General features: G+C 39.3%; 1 protein-coding gene across 3 annotated transcripts in view; it reads left to right on the plus strand.

The window, feature by feature from the left end:
- The window catches only part of LOC144019517 (rho guanine nucleotide exchange factor 28-like), a 45,901-nt gene that overhangs the window by 4,459 nt on the left and 21,467 nt on the right, over positions 1-19,975 (plus strand). For all 3 annotated transcript variants that reach the window (XM_077522639.1, XM_077522640.1, XM_077522641.1), the window contains exons 4-11: positions 724-833; positions 1,486-1,672; positions 4,868-5,051; positions 6,128-6,329; positions 6,581-6,656; positions 7,034-7,080; positions 7,869-7,935; positions 19,536-19,657. In XM_077522639.1, coding sequence (XP_077378765.1) covers positions 724-833; positions 1,486-1,672; positions 4,868-5,051; positions 6,128-6,329; positions 6,581-6,656; positions 7,034-7,080; positions 7,869-7,935; positions 19,536-19,657 — 995 coding nt within the window. The remainder of the gene's footprint in view (positions 1-723; positions 834-1,485; positions 1,673-4,867; positions 5,052-6,127; positions 6,330-6,580; positions 6,657-7,033; positions 7,081-7,868; positions 7,936-19,535; positions 19,658-19,975) is intronic.

Here is a 19,975-nt window from a genome sequence, read left to right on the forward strand (position 1 = left end):
TGACACCTTTTGGGTAATGGACGTTAGAGGTTCCACTGTTATGTTATTGCATGTGTGTCTTACTGGAAGAAGAAGAAGAAGAAGAAAAAAAACATCTTAAAATATGGAACTCCTGCTCCGGAAAATTGGTGTTTTCTATCCTGTCTGTGATATAGCCATGAACTCTGTCACCAATCTAATCATATACTGTATATGTGTACACAATAACAGTCGAATACACACACGCACACTCTCAAAATCTATGACTTGATGTCTGGAAATGCACAGAATCTTATCAACTTCCTCTCAGGAGGGAAACAGCTCCACAAACAATATGTCAACATAACTGCGCCCCAGTACTGTTTGGCACAGACGGCAAACGGTCACAGGCCAGCGTTCCCTCTAGGAAAGCTTCTCTGTGAATGCACAAAAGTGGCCAAAGACCGAGGGTTCCTGCCTTTGTCGAGAAAGTAAATCATCATTATCACAGTTTTCCAGAAGGAAATATGCAAGCACGGTAGCCATTATCAGTCAGTAAAGATGCTTTGATGACACGTTTAAGGAATCTTAGAAGCTCCGTGATTGCTGTGAATAATTTTTTATTTACTAAATTTTTGGGTTCACTGGTTACTTTGCAACGAACCACAGATGTAGTACACAATGAAAACATTAGTGTCATACAGAGAAAATAATCTAATGGAAATAATGTATGGATTTTTTATTTTTATTTTTTATTTTTTTAAGGACATAATCTTGCTGAGGTGGTCTCTGTGCAGGCCTACTTCAGCTCCGAAAGCACACCTCTCACATGGGTGGGTGGTGCAATGCTGGAATATGTCCAAGACGATGCACAGGTATGAAAACTACAACATTGTGTAAAAATCTTAGGCCACCCTAAGTCTTGTTTTATAATAAACCCATTTCACAGCATTTATCTTGACACTCATAAATAATGACACATACAGTAACACATTCACTGCCACCCCAGCAAAAATACATTTGACGTATTTTTCCGTCAATGGCAGTGAATGAGGTAAGCAGGTTACACAATAAATACAAGAAGAATTTCAATAAAATGTTTAAACAAATGGTGCATAAGCTTAGGGAGAACACAAATATTGGTTATGGATAATAGGGCTGATACAGCAATTTAAAAAAAAAAGAACCAGGAAGTAGCCTCTTAGCTGATATACAAATAAACATAAATACAAAAAGATCTTTTCACTTTGATTAACATTTCAGCCTTGCTGGAGGTCTGCTCTCTATTTAGTGGCATTGTAGTTATATTGTAAATGAGCATGATCTCTTTGCTAATAAAACAAATCCAATGTAGGCATAAAAGGTTGCACAGTACTATATTGTGTATAGAATTTATTTATTTATTTATTTTAAAAGTATTGTGTTATACTGTTATTTCATATTAAGGAAACATACTACAATGTTATGTGTCTAAAAGGAATGATTTATATCAGGTTATGGGCTCAAAATAATTGGTAATATTCTCAGGACTTGGCAGAGCACCTGGTCACCCACGGACATAGTTTGAGCTCTCTGGATCACAAAGAGCTGAGCAGCCTCTTCAACCTGGGCCAGCAAAGCTCCCGCTGGGCTATGGATCGACGTGTAGCCCTCGCCATGGCTAACCTGGATATTCCTCCAAATTGGAACGTCCTGGGGAGTCCCAGTACAGATGGTGAGAGTTCAATACATTAGTCTCTGGAACATCAAAACGGTCAGATGAAATTCATGTTTCATTTTTAAACACTGGGTTTGCTGTTTAAAAATAATGTGCATTTATTTGGTATGCTGTTTGGTTCTTATTAGAATTAGGGTTAGGAGTGACATACCAATAACTGGATATTCCATTAAAATGGATGAAAGGATGAGAAGAAAATTGGTCAGGAATTCTGTCATGATGCATAGAGTGATGTAATGTAAAAAAACAAAAACAAAAAAAAACACAAAGATTTGTTTGAGGGTGTGCCTAATTATGCAACTAGTTTAATCTATGCTTTTTTTGTTTTGTTTTTACAGTTAATTGGTGAAATCACAAGTTATGGTTTCATATATTTTTTTAATATATCAGGGGTGTGTAGACTTTATTTGTATTCGCTTGAATTTGTGTGTATGCTAATAATTTATGTTCTGATGTTGGATCCCAAAAGTGCAGACACAAATAAGAGTTTAACACTTTATTTTCATAGCATCGAGAGGCGTCGAACAAACTTGACTACACAAGAAACAACGAGAATGTATCAAGAATCACGAGACGCTAAGCTAATTTGGGCTTATATCAACAACAAATAGATCTGATTGGCTGTGGGTAACAGGACTAACATGGTATTATCTGATTGGCTGTTGACCAGATAAAGAGATTAAAGATTCCCGACATCACATAGCTTCTGACATCACATAGCGTATTACCAGTTGAAACGAGATGCCGATTACATCAGTTCAAAACAGACACTTGACCTCACGGTCATGACCCAAACATAACCCTTGCATGACAGTAAGCATAAACCCTTGCATGACTATAGTCATGACATAAATGAATCAACAAGCTTCCTTTGCAAAAATGTCCTTGCAAAGGTGAACTCTTCAACTCTGTTTCCTTCCACTACTCCCATCCACTTTCTCCGCCGTCATTAGCATTTTCCAGCGCTTGCTCGCCGAACTGAAATCGGAAGTGTTGATGCTCGCATGTGTGCTTCTGTTGAATTCATCATCGCTAATTAGGCAGCCTCTAATGTTGTTAATAGAGCCGTTCCATCTGGACATTGCCTGGGGCGGAGCTCCATCCGTTTGTGTGTGGCTTGTAAACTGACCACCATGTTTCCTAAGATGCCACCGTCTGTTCATATGAACTAAATAGTGGTTTACACCCACTTACTGTACATAAAAGAACAAACTCGATTTCAGGCTAATGTGATTATGGCGGCCTGTTTCATTGCAGTGTCTACCTCTGAATGTCTGCAGTTAATCAGACTTAAAGGGGTTTGTTCTTGTCAACCTTTTAGCGTTTGACTTATGCGGTTAGACTATTAAACGCAGCTGAAAGAGCAATGCTAATATTGACTTGCACACCCTAAGAACACATTTGTCCAATCCATTCACATTGTGAAATTTACACATACTCGTCAGCTCTAATGTTTGAATGAGTGGAAGTAATATTAAAAAGCTTATTATGCATTCACGCAATGTATGTTTTGGGCCAGCTTTCATTGCTGGCTGCTTTAATGCTATTTTATTCTGTAGATTTGTATTCACTAGCCTCGTTATTGGGTGCACCTGTATAATATATTATAATGGAATATGCCTGCTCAGCCTTTTTAACACGGTTAAAACAAAGTAGTCATTTTATTTTTTTTACTCATAAGTCATAATGTGCATTGGTGCAATGGACTGCAGGTGCATCTCTTTAAAATATCGTGGGAAACTTTATTTATTTCAGTATTTCGATTCAAAAGATGAAACTCATATTAACATGGATTCACTACACACGTAGCGAAATATTTAAAGGGATACTTGACTCATTGAGCCATTTTCAGCAGTAAAAAGTTTATATTTTGTCGATAATTAATGTGTTAACGTAATTATTTTCATATACATTTAATACCTCTAAAAAGTATTTTTTCTACTTGCTGTCGACTGATGATGACATCACCTGTGCTGAGGAAGTAGGTAACGACCAATCATGGCTCAGTATACTGACCGAACCCAGAAAACAGGTGAGCCATGATTGGCCGTTACCTACTTCCTCAGCACAGGTGATGTCATCATCAGTCGACAGCAAGAAGAAGAAAAAACTTTTTAAAAGGTATTAATTGTACAAGAGAAGTAATAATGTAATCAAATTCATTCTGCACAAAATATAAACTTTTCACATCTGAAAATTATTCAATGAGTCAAGTGTCCCTTTAATGATTGTATTTTTCATAATTTTGTTCATAATTAGGTTACAACTAATGAAAACCCCAAATACTGTAGTCCATCTCAAGAAATTAGAATATTGTATGGTAATCAATATATCAGTTTTACTTTTTTAATTAAACTCTTGCATTAAACATTTTTTTTCTAAAACATTTCAATGTATGTGATGCACCCATTCTGTATATCACGTATATTATTTATTTATTTATTTATTTATTTATTTATTTATTTATTCTGCGATTGGCTGGCAACTAGTCCAGGGTTTACCCCGCCTACTGCCCAAAGCCAGCTGAGATAGGCTCCAGCACCCCCGCGACCCTTGTGAGGAATAAGCGGTTAAGAAAATGGATGGATGGATGGATATTTATTTATTTATATATTTTTACTCGTGTCCTAGATATATTATAATAGGGTGATACATTACAATACTGCTTAAAGCTGTCCAGTTCAAGATCACAGGAAATGTTTGCCAACTAATTACATAATTTGTTTTTCATAGCTAAAGTATGCAACTGTAGCCAGCATCATGTTAGCAAACATGTTGTTTAATGCTTGCCTCCAAAATGAAGATTGAAAGGTCGAGTTGATGGTACAAATTGGAAATAACTTTCACAATTCAGTGTGTACTTTCATAAGGTGTTGTCATGAAAAGAGTTACCAATCTTGTTGGACTGCTCATAGCTGACAAGAAAATAAGTGGCTGTTACCGCTTCTTTAAACATCTTTGGCTGCCTTAAAGTGGGTCAGTGGGCCAGAGTGATGCACTGCAGGGCCATAGAACAAATCAGTCCGTGATAAGTAGGCTAATTATTATAAGAAAGCAGTTCATCAAGAGGAGATCATCACTACATGCCACGTTGGCGATTAAAATCTTGCCACTGATATGTTTACAACTTAATCTCTTTATCGCTCACCTGATTGCTTGCTGCAATTCAACGTTAATGTCTTCTTATCACAGATTGCAGCCCCAAAGAGTCTCTGCTCCACCTGGCTGTGCGTTGGGGTCTGTGTCGACTGGCCGAGCTGCTGCTTTGTCAGCCTGGAGGTCTGCTGGCTATCAGTCTTCCAAACGAGGAGGGAGTCACGCCGCTGCAGCTGGCGCACTCATCAGGCAACAGAGAACTGCTGGAGCTCCTCACGCAGTAAGTGGCTGAGGAACTGCTTACATGACCACTCGTGGTACGCAGGTAACGGGTAAAATAGTCAGTCTGCCTATGTAAGTGTACAGGAACTTTTAAAGTGGGAGTTTGCGGTGTGAAACTGCCAGCAAGATTTGAATGTAGACTCACTTGACTAAATAAAGTAACAAGTTAACCAGTCACAGCCCACCTGTTTTCTGGGTTTAGTCATGTGATGTTCACAAGCTGAGCCCTTAGACACTGTGATGTCATTTTTAGTCTGAACCAAGTGGCAATGTTTAGACTAGTGGGGTTGCATAGAACATATAAAGAAAATTTTGGACTTGACTCCCACTTTAAGGTCTGTTGGTTTTCTATTTTTTTCAATTTATGTGCAATTAATTTAATTGAAAACTTATTTAAGTTCAGTTTTTTTTTTTTAATGTTTCCTATATTTAAGCGTGTTAAACTGTAGATAATATTACAGTGTCTTACAAAAACATTAATTATACTTAGATTTTAGTAATAAAGCCTCTCGTTTTTGATGGACACTTCCATGGTATTATTTTTTTAATTTTGGTCTTGAATGGGGGTACTTGGTTAGCAGAAGTATTCTCTTAGGCAAACAATCTCGAGGGAATCGCCATTCTTAAACTATTATTACTGTTGTTGTACATTGTGACGTGTATGCTGCAACTCAACATCTGTTAGGGATGCTGTGTGCCAATATCTGGGTAAATATGGATCCATAAATCCTTGGCACTGTACTGGCGTTGGTTTTTGTTTGCCGAACACAGGTCACAGTCAATTATGTTCACATTTGTTTGATAAGATATAAGAGCACTTCGCTTCTCAACATGGGTCAGTATAATTTCCTTGTTCGCTATACAAATCAAGGTTACTTACTTCATTATTATTATTATTTTATTTTTATTTATTTTTTTGTCAAAGGGTTTAAGACTCAACAAAAATGTACCGGTAATTTAAAACATCCCCACTAGGTAGCACAATTTCTCTAATTATGCCTTTAACCAAATGCATACTAAAATGTCCAAGTTAGCGTTTTGTATTAATTTTTAAACGCTTTCATTTTGTGGCAGCCCACCCAACCCTCTAGCCACACCCCCTGCCGGACTGTCTCAGGTATGGGCTGACCGCTCCCGTTTGCTGAGATACTGTCACGACACGGGAAATCTGACACTGACCGTCCGTCAAAATCTCAAGTGGAGCTCAGAGGAGAGCCGGCATGCTGATATTCAGCTGCTCAGAAATAGACTTAGAGATGAGAGCTTTCTCAGAGAGGTCAGTGTGATTGTTTTTTTTTGTGTGTGTGTTTTTTTCCCCTAGTAATATCTTGAAAATGGTATTAGAACTGAAGCAAACTTTAAATAGTAGATGTTTGAAATATTGCTAAAATCAAGCTATTAAGACATGTCATTTCCATAAGTAATCTTCAGTGTGCATCTTAAGATTCAAGAAGAAGCTTTATTGTTATTTTTAAACAGGAGTCCTCCCATGATTTTTGTATTAAAGGTGTTCCCCTCTTCTCTCAGATTAAAGCGCTAAGAAGAGAACGGACAGAGACCATTTTCGGAAAAGAACAATTGGTGGACGATCCTGCAGAAAATGGTATTCTAGCCAATCCATATCCGTAAGCTTACTGGGATTTCAGATTTTAATTTTTCCAGACTTAACTGTTCCTCATGTGGCAAGTTGGCAACCATGAGCCACTTTTTTCTCTGCCGGTGTTGTGGTTCTGATTTGAAATTGCCTGACCTCATGTGGAAATGAGTGGTACTGCAAAGTGAAAATGTGGATAATGCCGCATTTGACCTAATTTATATCATCACATAATGTCAACAGAAATACTGTACAGAAAAATAAATAACCCCAATGACAAATCGCTCAGGTGCTGATTCTTATACAGATCAACATATGTAATATTGCATATGCTTTATTGGAGAAAATGTGCTTCTATTGAGTATAATGCAGGCTTTTGCTTGTAGGACCTTTTCCTGATAAGAGTGGCGATAATTCAGCTGCAGACGATAATGTGAGTACAAATATTATGCCATTTAAACTCACACACGAAAAAAAAACTACTTTAAGTATGGAAGCTCGTTTCCATCAAGCCATGAGTTGATTATAATTTATTTTACAATATATTAATGTTTTTTTTTAAAAGTATTTTAGCAGTGGCCATTTGGTACCGGGTTGCAGAGCGAGATCGACACAGTTGAATGTCATTTGTCTCTCATTAACCCAAAATGGGACCGACTTGTTGAAGAGAAGCAAGCACAACTCGCACTAATTACAACAACTACATTTAGTGTAATAATGAGATGTATAATTGTTTAATATAGGCAATATTTATTTGCCCCTGTGCCAGTCCATCCAAATGTTAAACCGATGTATTACGTAAAAAAAAAAAAAAAGCTGAGGGACCACTGTTCTACATATTTAATTACAAATTTCAGCCATGTCATATCTTCTCTGCTCAACCTGCGTGAACATCTGCATCAGCACACTGCCCGTCAATGCTCCACATTGTTTTAGTGTCATTGTTAAGGTGTTGGAGGCACCACCTGGCACAGTTGGCTTGAATAGCCCACTTTGTGAGCATGTTCCATGTTTCTGTAGGACCTGTTGTATACGTTACAGATGGTTCCCTAATTGATCTCTCTCGCTGTCGCGCACCCGAGCCACTGCCAAACACTTGTGTTTTTGTACTTAGCCAGACTTGTTGTTTTTTTCAAGGTTAGTGGAATGCTTGTAACCCGATGGAAAACTCTCACTGTGGAAATGTTCATGCTGCTTGGTGAATACTTTTTCTTTGGACAGGACTACGAGGAGCTGCTAATGTTTTGCCTCAATCAGGAGGACCAAGAGGACGAGCAGTCTGACTCCGGTAAGAGGCCTGCTATTAATGTTAAACGTCACAACAGTTACAATTGGAAATTTAATCTCTGTATAAATACTTTTTTTTTCTTTTTTTTTTTTTTTTTTTCTAAGCCTGTGGTGCTTCAGGTGTGAATCTGAATGTGGCTATTGTTGGTTTAGGTGTCCAAGTAGCTTCCAATCATTAGATGAGCTCAACAGTAGGAAACGTTTGACAAATCACATTTCAGCCCCCTGGCCCCTTTTTCTTTTAGCGTTTTTGGATGCTTGTCACTCTTTGTTCACCACAGTCAGGACACATGGAAGGGATTTTTTTTTTTTTTTTTTAAATAAAATAGCGTGCAGAGAGCGCTCCTGTAACCAACCCAGAGTCATACTGCTCTTGCCAGCACGTTTTGGATCACAAATGAATTCTAACCATGTGGCTGTAGGTGGCTTCATTCGGATCTCCTGTTGGACAAGAGGGAAAAGCCTTGAGAGGGGGAACATCCTGTGGGTTAATGATTGGCTTGATTTGCTGGTGCGCGGAATGATGCCTGAGCGTAAGAATGTCGCGGTTACAAGCTGAGGCTGCGGGCTTTACAACACTTGGCACTGGACGTCTGCAATTTGAACTTCCTGTGGCTGCTGTTGTTTTTCCATCCTTTATGCATTAACCATTTTGCTCTCTGCATCTGTGTGTGTCTGCGGGTGGAAGAAATTCACTTTTTTTTTTGCACCTTCTTTGAACACAGCCGCCTGTGACCTCAACTGATTAATGCACTAATTTTGACACCCCTACTTTAAAATTAGTGCATTAATTCTGAGTTAATTTAAAGCTCCTTTAACGCAACAAATTTTTTTAACGCGCGATTAATGACCACCCCTTACTTGGGAAGCCTGTCCTGGAGGAATTCCAGTCACAATGCAGCAGACACGTCCACGTCAAACTTTAGCAGTAATAAATTTTACGATAATGCTGTTATTTGTGGAGGCTGGCGTGAAGTTGTATTTTACAATTTTAAAAATGTTACTTCATGTTAAAGATTAGATATATGAAAATAAGAAAAATAAACTTGACTTGACTTGATTTGATTTGACAAGAAAAATGCACTGAGCTGTCACCATATGATCCTACAAATGCAATTATGCCATCTAGTAGCAGAAAAATGACCAACACAAATCAATATCACTCTTGCTTTTTACAGTACATCTTTTTCATTTTAACTCAATTTTATGAATTACGGTATTATGAAATTACTGTATCAATAACGAAAAGATGCAGCCATATTTCCATTAGTTTAACATTTTTTCCACTTTTATTTTTAAGAAGAGTATGGAAACTTTTCTTTATTTAAAATTATTATGCATGTTATTGTACATTTAGAACAGATAACATTTGCGTTTAATCGGGAGTTAAGTATTGAAGCCATGTGATTAATTATGATTAAAAATTCACCAACAACTTACAAATGTGATTATGCCATCTAGTGGCAGAAAAATGACCTCAGCATAAATCACAATCGTTTTTTACAGTACAGTACATCTTTAACTCAATTTTATGAATTATGATATTACTGTATCAATGACTAAAAGATATCCATATTTCTATTAGTTTATTATTTTCCCCACTCTTATTTTGACAAGAGTATGAAAACTTAAAACATATATTTAATTGTACACTTTATTGTACATTTAGAACAGAAAAAAATGCAATTAATGTTAACTATTGAAGTCATGCCATTAATTATGATTAGAAAATGTAATCGCCTGACACCCTTAATATAAAGATAAAAAAAGCTCAATCATGACATTGTGTGAACATTTTAATGCAGGAAAAAACTTTCGCGTGATTGTCGTGAGCTTTTCATTCCTTAACTTGTTTTCAACAAGTGTGTTTGTTTCCCACCAGAGTCCTTTCTTTTTATGTCATGCTATAGGAACTCTCGCTTTGCACTAAGGTGACGTTAAATAGTCAGACAGAATCTCTGCCGTCAGAGTTTCAGCAATGACAGCAAAGGCATGAGGAATTTTGAGCGTGGCTGTCATATTCTTCCTGTACATCCTGGGAACAGCTTCTTCTTCTCAAATCCATACTCGCTTCAATGAACGGACCTGAATTAAATGTAAAATTGGCAAATTAGATTTAAGGTTGTTCATGTGAAAATACTGCTAATGCTAGCAGATCTATACAAAAAAAAACATTCTCTTAATTTTCATTCCTCCTCCTTCCCCCATCTTTGCCCGTCCAATGCCCCCCAAATTCAAATACCCAACCCAAAAGACACACACGGATGCACGCACACACAATCTCCCAAATACTTACGCACACAAACAGACTCATTCACCTATTCCCCCAATTCCCTTCGCACTAAGTCAGCATTTTAATGTGAGTTTAGTGAACAACCAGCAAATGGCACTTCATCCTCAAGGGTTGTGCTCAATATATCTGAAGAAAGAAGTCATAGTTGTGCATGCATGTTCAGAAGGGAGAATGCAAGGGTAGTGTGTTCTGAAGGGGGCAACGGGGTGCAAGGGTACGAAAAAGGGGCTGATTGTGGCTGAATGGGGGTTGCCAAGGCTTTCCCGAATGCGGTTTCCAGCAGCTTGTCGAGATCCCCGGGGAAAGGAAAGCAGAGCAGAGTGGAGTGGTGTGAGAATGCCGAGTGTCAGTGGAATGGAGAGCCAGAGCAGAAAAATTATGATACCGATAGCTTGGCAGAGCGACAACAGATGATGAGCGCAATGCCAAAAATGCTAACAAGAGTCCCCGACCCCAGCTGAAGGATCTAATTGGAGGGCGTAAAAAAAGGATTAAATCTCACACGGACCCCACAGAGCCAGCATTAATGCGCACCAGTACAGTGCCAAACCTTGCGTCCACCCCGCCCCCACACGCACACTTTCACACTGCGTTACTATGATGCATTCTGGCTTCACAACTCTCATATGTGTTTTCGATCCCAGTCCAGCATTTCGATGCATTCTCAACATGTTTGGCATCTTTGAGGTTGCTGTTGTGATCACTTCTGACAAGCAGTCACCAGGGGGTACGTGAAATATTAACATATAGTTAAAAAACTAGGGTTGTCAAAATCAGTGCATTAATTTTGGGTTCATTTTAAAGTTCCTTTGACACTACTACATTTTTTTGAATGAGCAATTAATGCCCCCCCCCCTTTACTTGGAAAGCCTGTACTGAGGGAATTTCAGTTGCAACGCAGCAGACACGTCCACGTTGGAATAATAAATTTAATAATAATGCTTTTATTTGTGGAGACTGGGGTCAAGTTGAATTTTAGAATTTAAAAAACGTGCAGAATTTCACAAGTTACTACATCTTAAAGCTTATATAGCTCTTAATATGAAAATAAATATGCACTGAGCTGTCACCAACATCTTACAAATGCAATTATGTCATCTAGTGGCAGAAATATCACATCAACACAAATCAATATCACACAATATTGTTGTTTTTTTACAGTACCGTACATCTTTGAAATTTTAACTTGATTTTATTAATTATTGTGACATTACTGTATCAATGACTAAAAGATGCAGCCATATTTCTATTAGTTTAACTTTTTTTCACTTTTATGTTAACAAGAGTATGAAAATTTAGAACAAAAAATAGTGTAATTTTATTGTACATTTAGAGCAGATATAAAATTTGTGATTAACTGTGAGTTAACTATTATACTAGACACCCCTAATATAAATATTTCAGAATATACAAGTTAATAAATCAGTATTCAACTTCAGTGTCCTAAAAACCCAGCATCTCCCCTATACCAGAATGGTTGGACCCAACTTGTCATATGCCACCTGTCATTCACTAGAAAACTTTATCTAAAATTCACTTGTTTCTTTTTGAGAACGGAGTCCAAAGGAGTGCACATATCTTTATTTATAATTAAATTGACTTTTTTCCCCCCATTTTTTTTTAGTTATCTTTTTATTTCCAAATAGTTCAAGAGACCACATCAATACAAAGAGAGTTCCAAAGTTTACAAAAATCAGACAATGATGGCACAGCGCTCAGTTTTAAGCCCCCCAATCAATGAGAAATGCTTTGCGCAGGTTAGGGGGTACTTGGCTGAAAAAATATTTCACAGAGGGTATGTAACTGAAATAGGGTTGCTCTGCTTGTCCTCCTGTTGCTGTAAGCCGGGGAATTGTATATTGGCAACAGTTGAAAAAGGGGGGTGAAGAGTGAAGAAGAAAATAGCCACAGCTCTCGTTGTTGTCTCCATGGTGAGTCTGCTGACCTGGCAGTCTGCACTCCGATTCTCCTTCCCCACAAAGAGAAGCGTGATCTTTACATGCTATGCTTTGGAGAAGAGTTCCGACAGATTGGAGCGGTCGGTAAGGACCACCTTCAGATGCCAGGTGTTCCCGGCACGCTTGGAGTCATGGCGTTCCATTCCGCCGTATCTCTGAGACAATCATGAACTCACAGGGTTAATGATTTCTCCAGTGTCTGAGAGTCACCTCCACTCCGCTGTCTGCGCTCATGTTTGTCTTCTCTGTAGGTTCTGAAGTCACTCCTATGTTTGACTTTCTCTCCTTCTCCCTCCCTCTTTCACTCACTCTTTCCGGCCCGTCACTGACACCCCCCCCCCCACTGCCCGGCATGGGTTCACCTCCCTGCTCCTCCCAAACTGTGTGTGGCAGATGAGTGAAAAGTCTGAGCAAGCCATAGAATTGAATAAGAGTTAGGGAAATCTGAAAGAAGAAGAAAAGTTGAGGATGAGGGCAGCGGTAGACTGAGTTGGACAGTTGAGAGTGTTAAAGGGGGAAGGGGGAGGGCTTTAGGGGGAGGGGTGGTTGGGGAGACAGGGGGAACATGCTGGCTCACTCCTAAAGTGTCAGAGTGTCTACAGTCGGGCTCTGGAAAAAGGAGCAATTGCTGCAGCTAGTCCGCGGTGTCTTCTACCATGGGGAAATGGATATAAACTGAGGCTTCTTTTCACCAATCTGGTGTTGGAAGAGAGCACATCATGGATTCTGACTCAGATTCTCCCTTCAACTACTCATGGCCCTCTTTTCCCAGGATGAGGATGCGTAAGATTTCTGGCAAAAAAGGTAACAGAAAATCTTTTGTCGCCTTCTACTTTCTACTTGTTATCTGCATTGTTGTGACAATGGACATTTTCAAATCATTGAATGTGTTGGACAGGTGTAACATTTAGATGATTACACAACCTTTCACTGTTGGACTGCCTTATAGGACAGTTGGAAAATGGGCAAGAACATTTCGGGGCAATAAAAATGAATCAAGACGAGGGCTTCTTTACAAGCAATTACCACAACGCAATCAACTGTTTGTTTGCCGGTGATGTCACCTGATATGTGACGGCATGTTGCAGAATGTCAGATGTCCTCACGAGGCTGATTGACGGCTTTGGGACTTTTGACATCTTTGGCACACGTTTCATTGTGGAGTCCTGCAGGTCCACGTGATTGTTGACCTCCATGAGGTTCAAATTATGTAGTGTATACCCCCACTTAGTGCTCAGGTTGGTTGACTCACCCACGTGACCTCATAAACTCATCAATATCGTTGCTTGAGTGCAAAAGTTTTCCCAGGAAGCGAGAGAGCGTGCAGACAGACAGCAGAAGCTCAAGTTACTGCCATGTCTGTGTCGTGGCTTCACTCCAGTCGCCTTTCCCTCATCTTAGACCGTAAACCACAGCAACACAATCCCAGTTATTGCCTCTTAACTGAGATTGACACTGGCAAATTACTTAAACCAAGCCTGCTTGTATTACTAAGCCAAAAAACAAGATGGACTCCACTATCAAAGTGACCATATAAAGGCTTGGCCAAAATGATTGGCTTGCTTGAATTTTAAGTGGATGTACGGCATCCAGAGTTTGGACAGTGAATAAGTTCAGCTGCAAAACATACTTTGTGATTAAAATTTCAGAAAATGAACACACATCTCACTTAGATAAAAAAAAAAAAAAAAACAGTTATCGCGAAACTTCATGTTCAATTACCTGAATTAACTGGCAGGTGACGGTTGGTCCCATTATCATTCTACCAAACACTGCAGATAAGCCAATCGCAGAGGGTCAGCTAATAGTGTTCAGGAAATTTTGAGGTTGTGACTCTTTAGAAGTATGTTACAACTCAAACATTGTTTTGATGCCTGCCTGATCATCTGGAGGCACTGAATGCATGAAGGGACGGATCCAATCAGAAGAATAATATGACATCAGTGGAACCAAACCACAACATCCTTGGAAACTCTTGGACAGAGAAAAGACAAGTTTAAAGTCATAAAATATCAGCATGGGATGTCTGAAAAAAGATTCCAGATGAAATAAACAAATGTTTGTAGTACTGCTTCTTAGCTTTGTTGGAGTACAAATCACCACCAGTTTTCTATTGTGTATTCACCGAACCCTTCTTTATTGTAATTTTTTTTTTTCAAATTCAAATATAATGATACTCACTGGCATGTATTCTTTATCCTCTGAAGAATGACTAATGTTGTTGTGGGCTACTGAGGAATTGGAGACAGTCTCCATGTTCAGTGAATCGGTTATTTTTGGATTGTACTGCGCTCAGGTGGCCAAGACCCGCAAACCAGACGGGGCAGCACAATGACCATTGGAAATGTAACAAAAAATGTGGTGAAAATTGTGTAATTTCTTAGTAAAATATTATATAGCATGTTATTTTTAGTAGTAAAAAAACCCAACAACATTTATGTTGTGTTTTTGGGAGGCTGTAACAGATTAATGGCATTTCCATTCATTTCTATAGGGAAAAGTGATTTGAGATATGGGTGTTTTGAGTTACGTGATCGCAAGATGATTTAAACTTGTATCTCGAGGCACCATTGCGGTTTAAATGACCTACATGGCATTATGTTGGTATGCCGACGCTTTTGGGATGTCTGGTAACAGTGCACCTGCAAAAAAAATGCAGTTTTGTTTTCAGGTGTGAAGGCCTTTAACGTTTATTTCTTCACTCTGAAGGCTGACAACTGTTTGCATGCGGTTTACCTCCCACTGGATCTCTCAGGTTGGCTAATATGTAAACATAACGGTAACACGCAATGGGATGCTTGGACCAACTGCAGGTGTCGTTACAGTGATTTTTGGTATTCAGTTGTTGTTACTGTATAAATGGCTTTTTAAGCCAAAAAAAAAAAAAACTGCTTTGATTTTTTTTTTTTTTTATCCATTTTTAGACTCCATTTATTATTTTACTCTCCTTCCAATGTTTTTGGCCTCTCCTTAATGTGACAGATGTTTAGCCCTGTGCTTAAAAAATAACATCATAAAAGCCGAAAAGCATAGATAGACGATTCATGTTTATGTGCTCAGAAAAACGTGTAGTTTGCCCAGTTGACAGGTATGACTGTTTATGTTGTAACGTTCCCCGGCAGCCTCCAAACAGAGTGAACCTTGTGACAAAACTTGCCTCCCCCTTTCCACGCTGCCTTCCCTACGATGACTCCCTCCCAGGGGTGTGCACGGGTTGAAGGGTCACTCTCTCTGTGTTGAACTGCCCCTGGTCTGGAGACCACTGACTGCCGTCTTTGTCTTACTTTCTGGAAGAGCTCTGACACTCTTCAGCTCTGCAGGCACTGCTACTGCCTAGTTAGTACTCACTCAGGGATATGCTTGTGAATATCACCTCTCTCCACATACTCTACCTTCCCTGGGCACAGTCCTAAACAAATAGCCTGACGTCGCCGCTTTGAAATGGCAACCTGCACGCAGACATGGCTCGACAGTGTGAGTAATACGATCCCTCCCGGCTTCTCTGTTATTCCTACGTTAGCTAATGTTAAACACAGATCTCAGTGGCTGACAGTAATGATCACCAGGCAGTGTTTAATGGGTCAGAGGTGTCACAATGATCCAGGCCGGAGCAGCCAGCTGTGGCTTCGAACCTGGTCCAGCAACTGAATTATTAGCCCCTTCTGTCTGTGTTCCAGAAGTGGGTTTATATGAAATGATGTCCACTTTCAAAACAGTGTTTGACCCTCATCCAATATGGCTGCAACTCAAAAGTTGGAGATACTAGCTGACTTGATTTATTGATTAGTAAGTTAGAATTGGAAAAACTAAAGTTTTCAGGGCCATATTTGCCATTTGTCAGCAAGCCTCTATGGTCGATTTCATGCTCGTCTATACTTGTTATGCTTTCAGACGCATGCTATCTATATTAGTGTGCTTGGTAAAAATTAATTTGTTGATGCAATTGGTGTTTAATTCATTGTATTGGTCATATTGCACTGAGTTAAGCAACATTTGGTTTAACTTTGAAAATTCTACTATATCTGCCACACACTGGATTAGGTGTAGCGAGGGGTGTCAGGCGTTTAATATTCTTAATCGTAATTAATCGCATGAGTTCAATAATTAACTCACGATTTTGTATCTGTTCTAAATGTACACTAAAATATTTTTTTCACACTCACATTGTTAACATAACAGTAGAAAAAATGTTAAATAGAAATATATTTGCATCTTTTGTCATTGATACATCCATCCATCCATCCATTTTCTGAACGGCTTGCTCCTCACAAGGGAATTCTGCGCATTTTTAAAATAGTAAAATATGTTGCGTTACGACTGGAATTCCCCCAGTTCAGGCCTTCCAAGTAAGGGACAATCTTTATTAATAAAAAAAATAAATAAATAATAGGAAAAAATAAATTTATTGACGTTAAAAAAATTTCAAGTCAAAATTAACACGCTAATTTTGACACCCCCGCGTGTGGTATTCAAATATCTGTCAAGTTCAAATAAATGTGTTGTCAACAACAATGCCCAGTTTAAATGCTTAAGAAAATCGTCAAGTATATGAAATGACACTTCAAAATTGGGAAAAATCATGCCATTGTCTCTGCTCTCAAACACTGTGAGCCCTGCTAAACATGCATGCTAGTTCAGCTAGCAACTTTCATATGTTTACACATCCCTGCATGTTTGAGCCATGAAAATATATCCAATATATATGTAAAAAATAACCGTGCATTTACTGGCATATATTCCACTAAGTACCAGCTAGCTTACTGGCTAACAGGTTTCAGTGGCTCCCCTCAGCGGGCAGATGGGCGGCGGGCTCCTTCGCAGCATCACCTCCTCACATTGGAATTTAAATAAGGATACTGACATGTGTTATGTAGATTGTAGCATCCTGGGAAGATGCATTTTCAGGTTTGTGCGCATAGCTAGCTAGCTCACTGCACACCGTAATAGTAGAAATTATATAGTGGGGGACTCATACCAGTTGCCTAACTATTCTTATAGGCTCTAATGTATAGTGGGGAAGGGACAATTCATGCCGGATGCCCAAATCCATCACTGGGCACCATTTTAGGAAATGTGAAATGGTGAAAAAGCAATTCAGTGCTATGTCTTTACAGTCTCTAATTTTTTACTCAACAGTTTTCCATTCAGTATTGGTGCCTATTTTTTGTGCTAATTTCAGCTGCAACTTCTGGTATCTTTGGGATTTATGACTTATGGTGTACTCCCAGAGTTACTGAAGTGCTTAGGAAGTTCTGATAAAGGTGATGCATGTTCTTTATATCATGCAGATGTATGACTTACATCTGTACCTTTACGTTAGACATGAATGAAACAAGAATCATCTGCTTCTCTCATCAGTGTCTCCTGACTCCTTGTGGGTTCTCAGATTTATTGGACTCGCAGCCGACAGGAAGCACAGCCATTTGCTGGGCTGATTTATTCTCCTCTATAAAGCTGGACTTCTTTCCTCCTACTGTGTGATGCCAGCAGCTTGGAAGCACAAACGGTCGGGTTTTGCTATTTGAGTGACAGCTGATTCTGACTTTTAAAGGGATGTTTTTGAAACATGGTTATCGACGCAAGTGCGTAGTACTTTATAAAGTGAGGCTATAATTCCAAACATGACAATAACTAAGTTAAGGAGGCTGTCACTGTGGGTTAGCACAATGAGCATTGTACTGTACCACCGGTTGTTAATGTGGTTAGGAATTATTTTTTCCATTGAATGCATCACTGTATATAAAACCACTGATCCTTGCTGCACTTCACATTCACTGAAAGGCTTGCTTATGAACAGTGATGTTATGTTGTAATTGTGGTGTTAGTTTAGCGTCCAAAAAGATGGTAAGTAACAATAGAACAAGGAAATCAGAGTAGAAAAAAAACAACAAAAAACGAAATTAAATCCTCAACTTTGGCCAAACAAGGTTTAACTAGAATACCGCAAGTTTTTATTTTGCTCTCATGCTACCCCAATTCACACTGACTGCGGAAAGGATGCTGTGCGTTTTCTGGTGCATTTTCCGTACGGCTTCCGCAAGTACTGCAATTCACACCGCATGCTCCCGCCAGGCTACAAGATCATGTGGCGTTCACACTGGAGAGTTGACTTCACGCGGCGATAACAACCGTGTATATAGAGTCCTATTTTGTAAACAATAGCCACGCTAGCCTGTTGTCACATCGATATGCTTTTTGGACATTATTTCTGGGACTTCTATCGTGGCTCTTCTACCGTGGGTAAGTAGCTTTTGTGTTTAAATAGTGTTACTTTGTCATGTTTAATTTAATCTGAGCTCATTGTTTGTCTTAAATGTCCGACTCATGTCATGCTATGTAGCTAGCTAGCTAGTTTCATTTTGAAATATACCGGATTTACCTTGATGCGAGACGCCCGACTTCCTGTCCGGCTCGTGTAATTTCTTCACCTTCATCAAAATCCGCATGCGGAGTCCGGAAAAAATAAAACACTTGCGGAAACCTTCCGCATCGCTGCATTCGTTCCTCACCGCAGACGCGCCGCACCGCAGCTGGTGTGAATTGACCAGTTGACTTGAATGCGTTCTATCCTTGCGGCGGCCACCGTGCGGAAAATGCACAGCGTCCACTCCGCAGCCAGTGTGAATTGGGCTTTATTCAGAATATGGTGTATGGTTTTCTGATGCTTATTCATTAAGAATGCTGTTTTTTTTTGTTTTTTTTTTTTAAAAAAAAAAAAGGTAGGTGGAGGGTAAAAAAGTACGGTTTATAAACAAGTGCTGAATTAATTATTTCATCCTCAGAAACTGATCGGAATGAAGGGAAAAAAATAAAAGAAACTCCCCCCACTCCACTGGCGGATTCTTAAAAAAAAAAAAAAAAAAAAAATCTTTTTTTTATTTTATTTTTTATTTTTATTTTTTTACTGGCGGGAATGGGCTTCCATACTGATCTAATACTAATACCACTGCATGAAATAATTCCTAGAAACAGCATGAAAAAGCTTTGTTTTGCGAAGTTGTTTTTGCATCGCTAAACCTGGCTGCAACTCACAGTGGCTCCACTGTGTAGAAAAAGTTCCCCTCAATGCTACTGTGTGCTCACTGGAAGTTATCTTCTCACCACCGCGACGCTGAAGGGCGGGTGGGGGAAGAAACAAGCCAACAGATGCCAAGGCACAATGCCTGACACACCCCTTCACGTGTGTGCGCAAAGAGCCTTTGAGACAAACACACATACATGCATACTCATATGGAGCCTTGGCTGGCTGAAGTGCCTAGGATGTCTATGTCACTTCCTGTGTTTGTGAGGGGTTATTTTGCCGTTGCTGTAGAAACCAAATGTAATATTGAAAAAATTGTTTCCCACCAGAAAAAAGCCAGTCCATAGGCGAGAGCCAAGCCTCGTCTCCGACTCTGGCTGCTGCTGCCAGGCTGTCAGCGATGATCCACGGGAAAGACAGAGTATATGCCAACGCAATGGTGGTGGACCAAGTGAGTAGGGCAATGAATGCATATTTATGTTGGGAGCAATTATATGTTCTGCATCATTCTGACAATTTGTATCAATTGCACTGAGAAAGTAAAAACATTTGCCACAGCCAACTTTGACTATGCAAGTTAAAACAAAAAAATGTATTGTGTGTTGGCGTTAGGATGACGGGAATTGGCATTTTCTATAATTAAAATAAATAAATAAAATTACAATAATAACCCATCCATCCATTTTCTGAACCGCTTCTTCCTCACAAGGGTCGTGGGGGGTGCTGGAGCCTATCTCAGCTGGCTATAGGCAGTAGGCGGGGTACACCC

The sequence above is a fragment of the Festucalex cinctus genome, chromosome 5, assembly GCF_051991245.1.
Source record: "Festucalex cinctus isolate MCC-2025b chromosome 5, RoL_Fcin_1.0, whole genome shotgun sequence".
In the NCBI taxonomy this organism is placed as follows: Eukaryota; Metazoa; Chordata; class Actinopteri; order Syngnathiformes; family Syngnathidae; genus Festucalex; species Festucalex cinctus.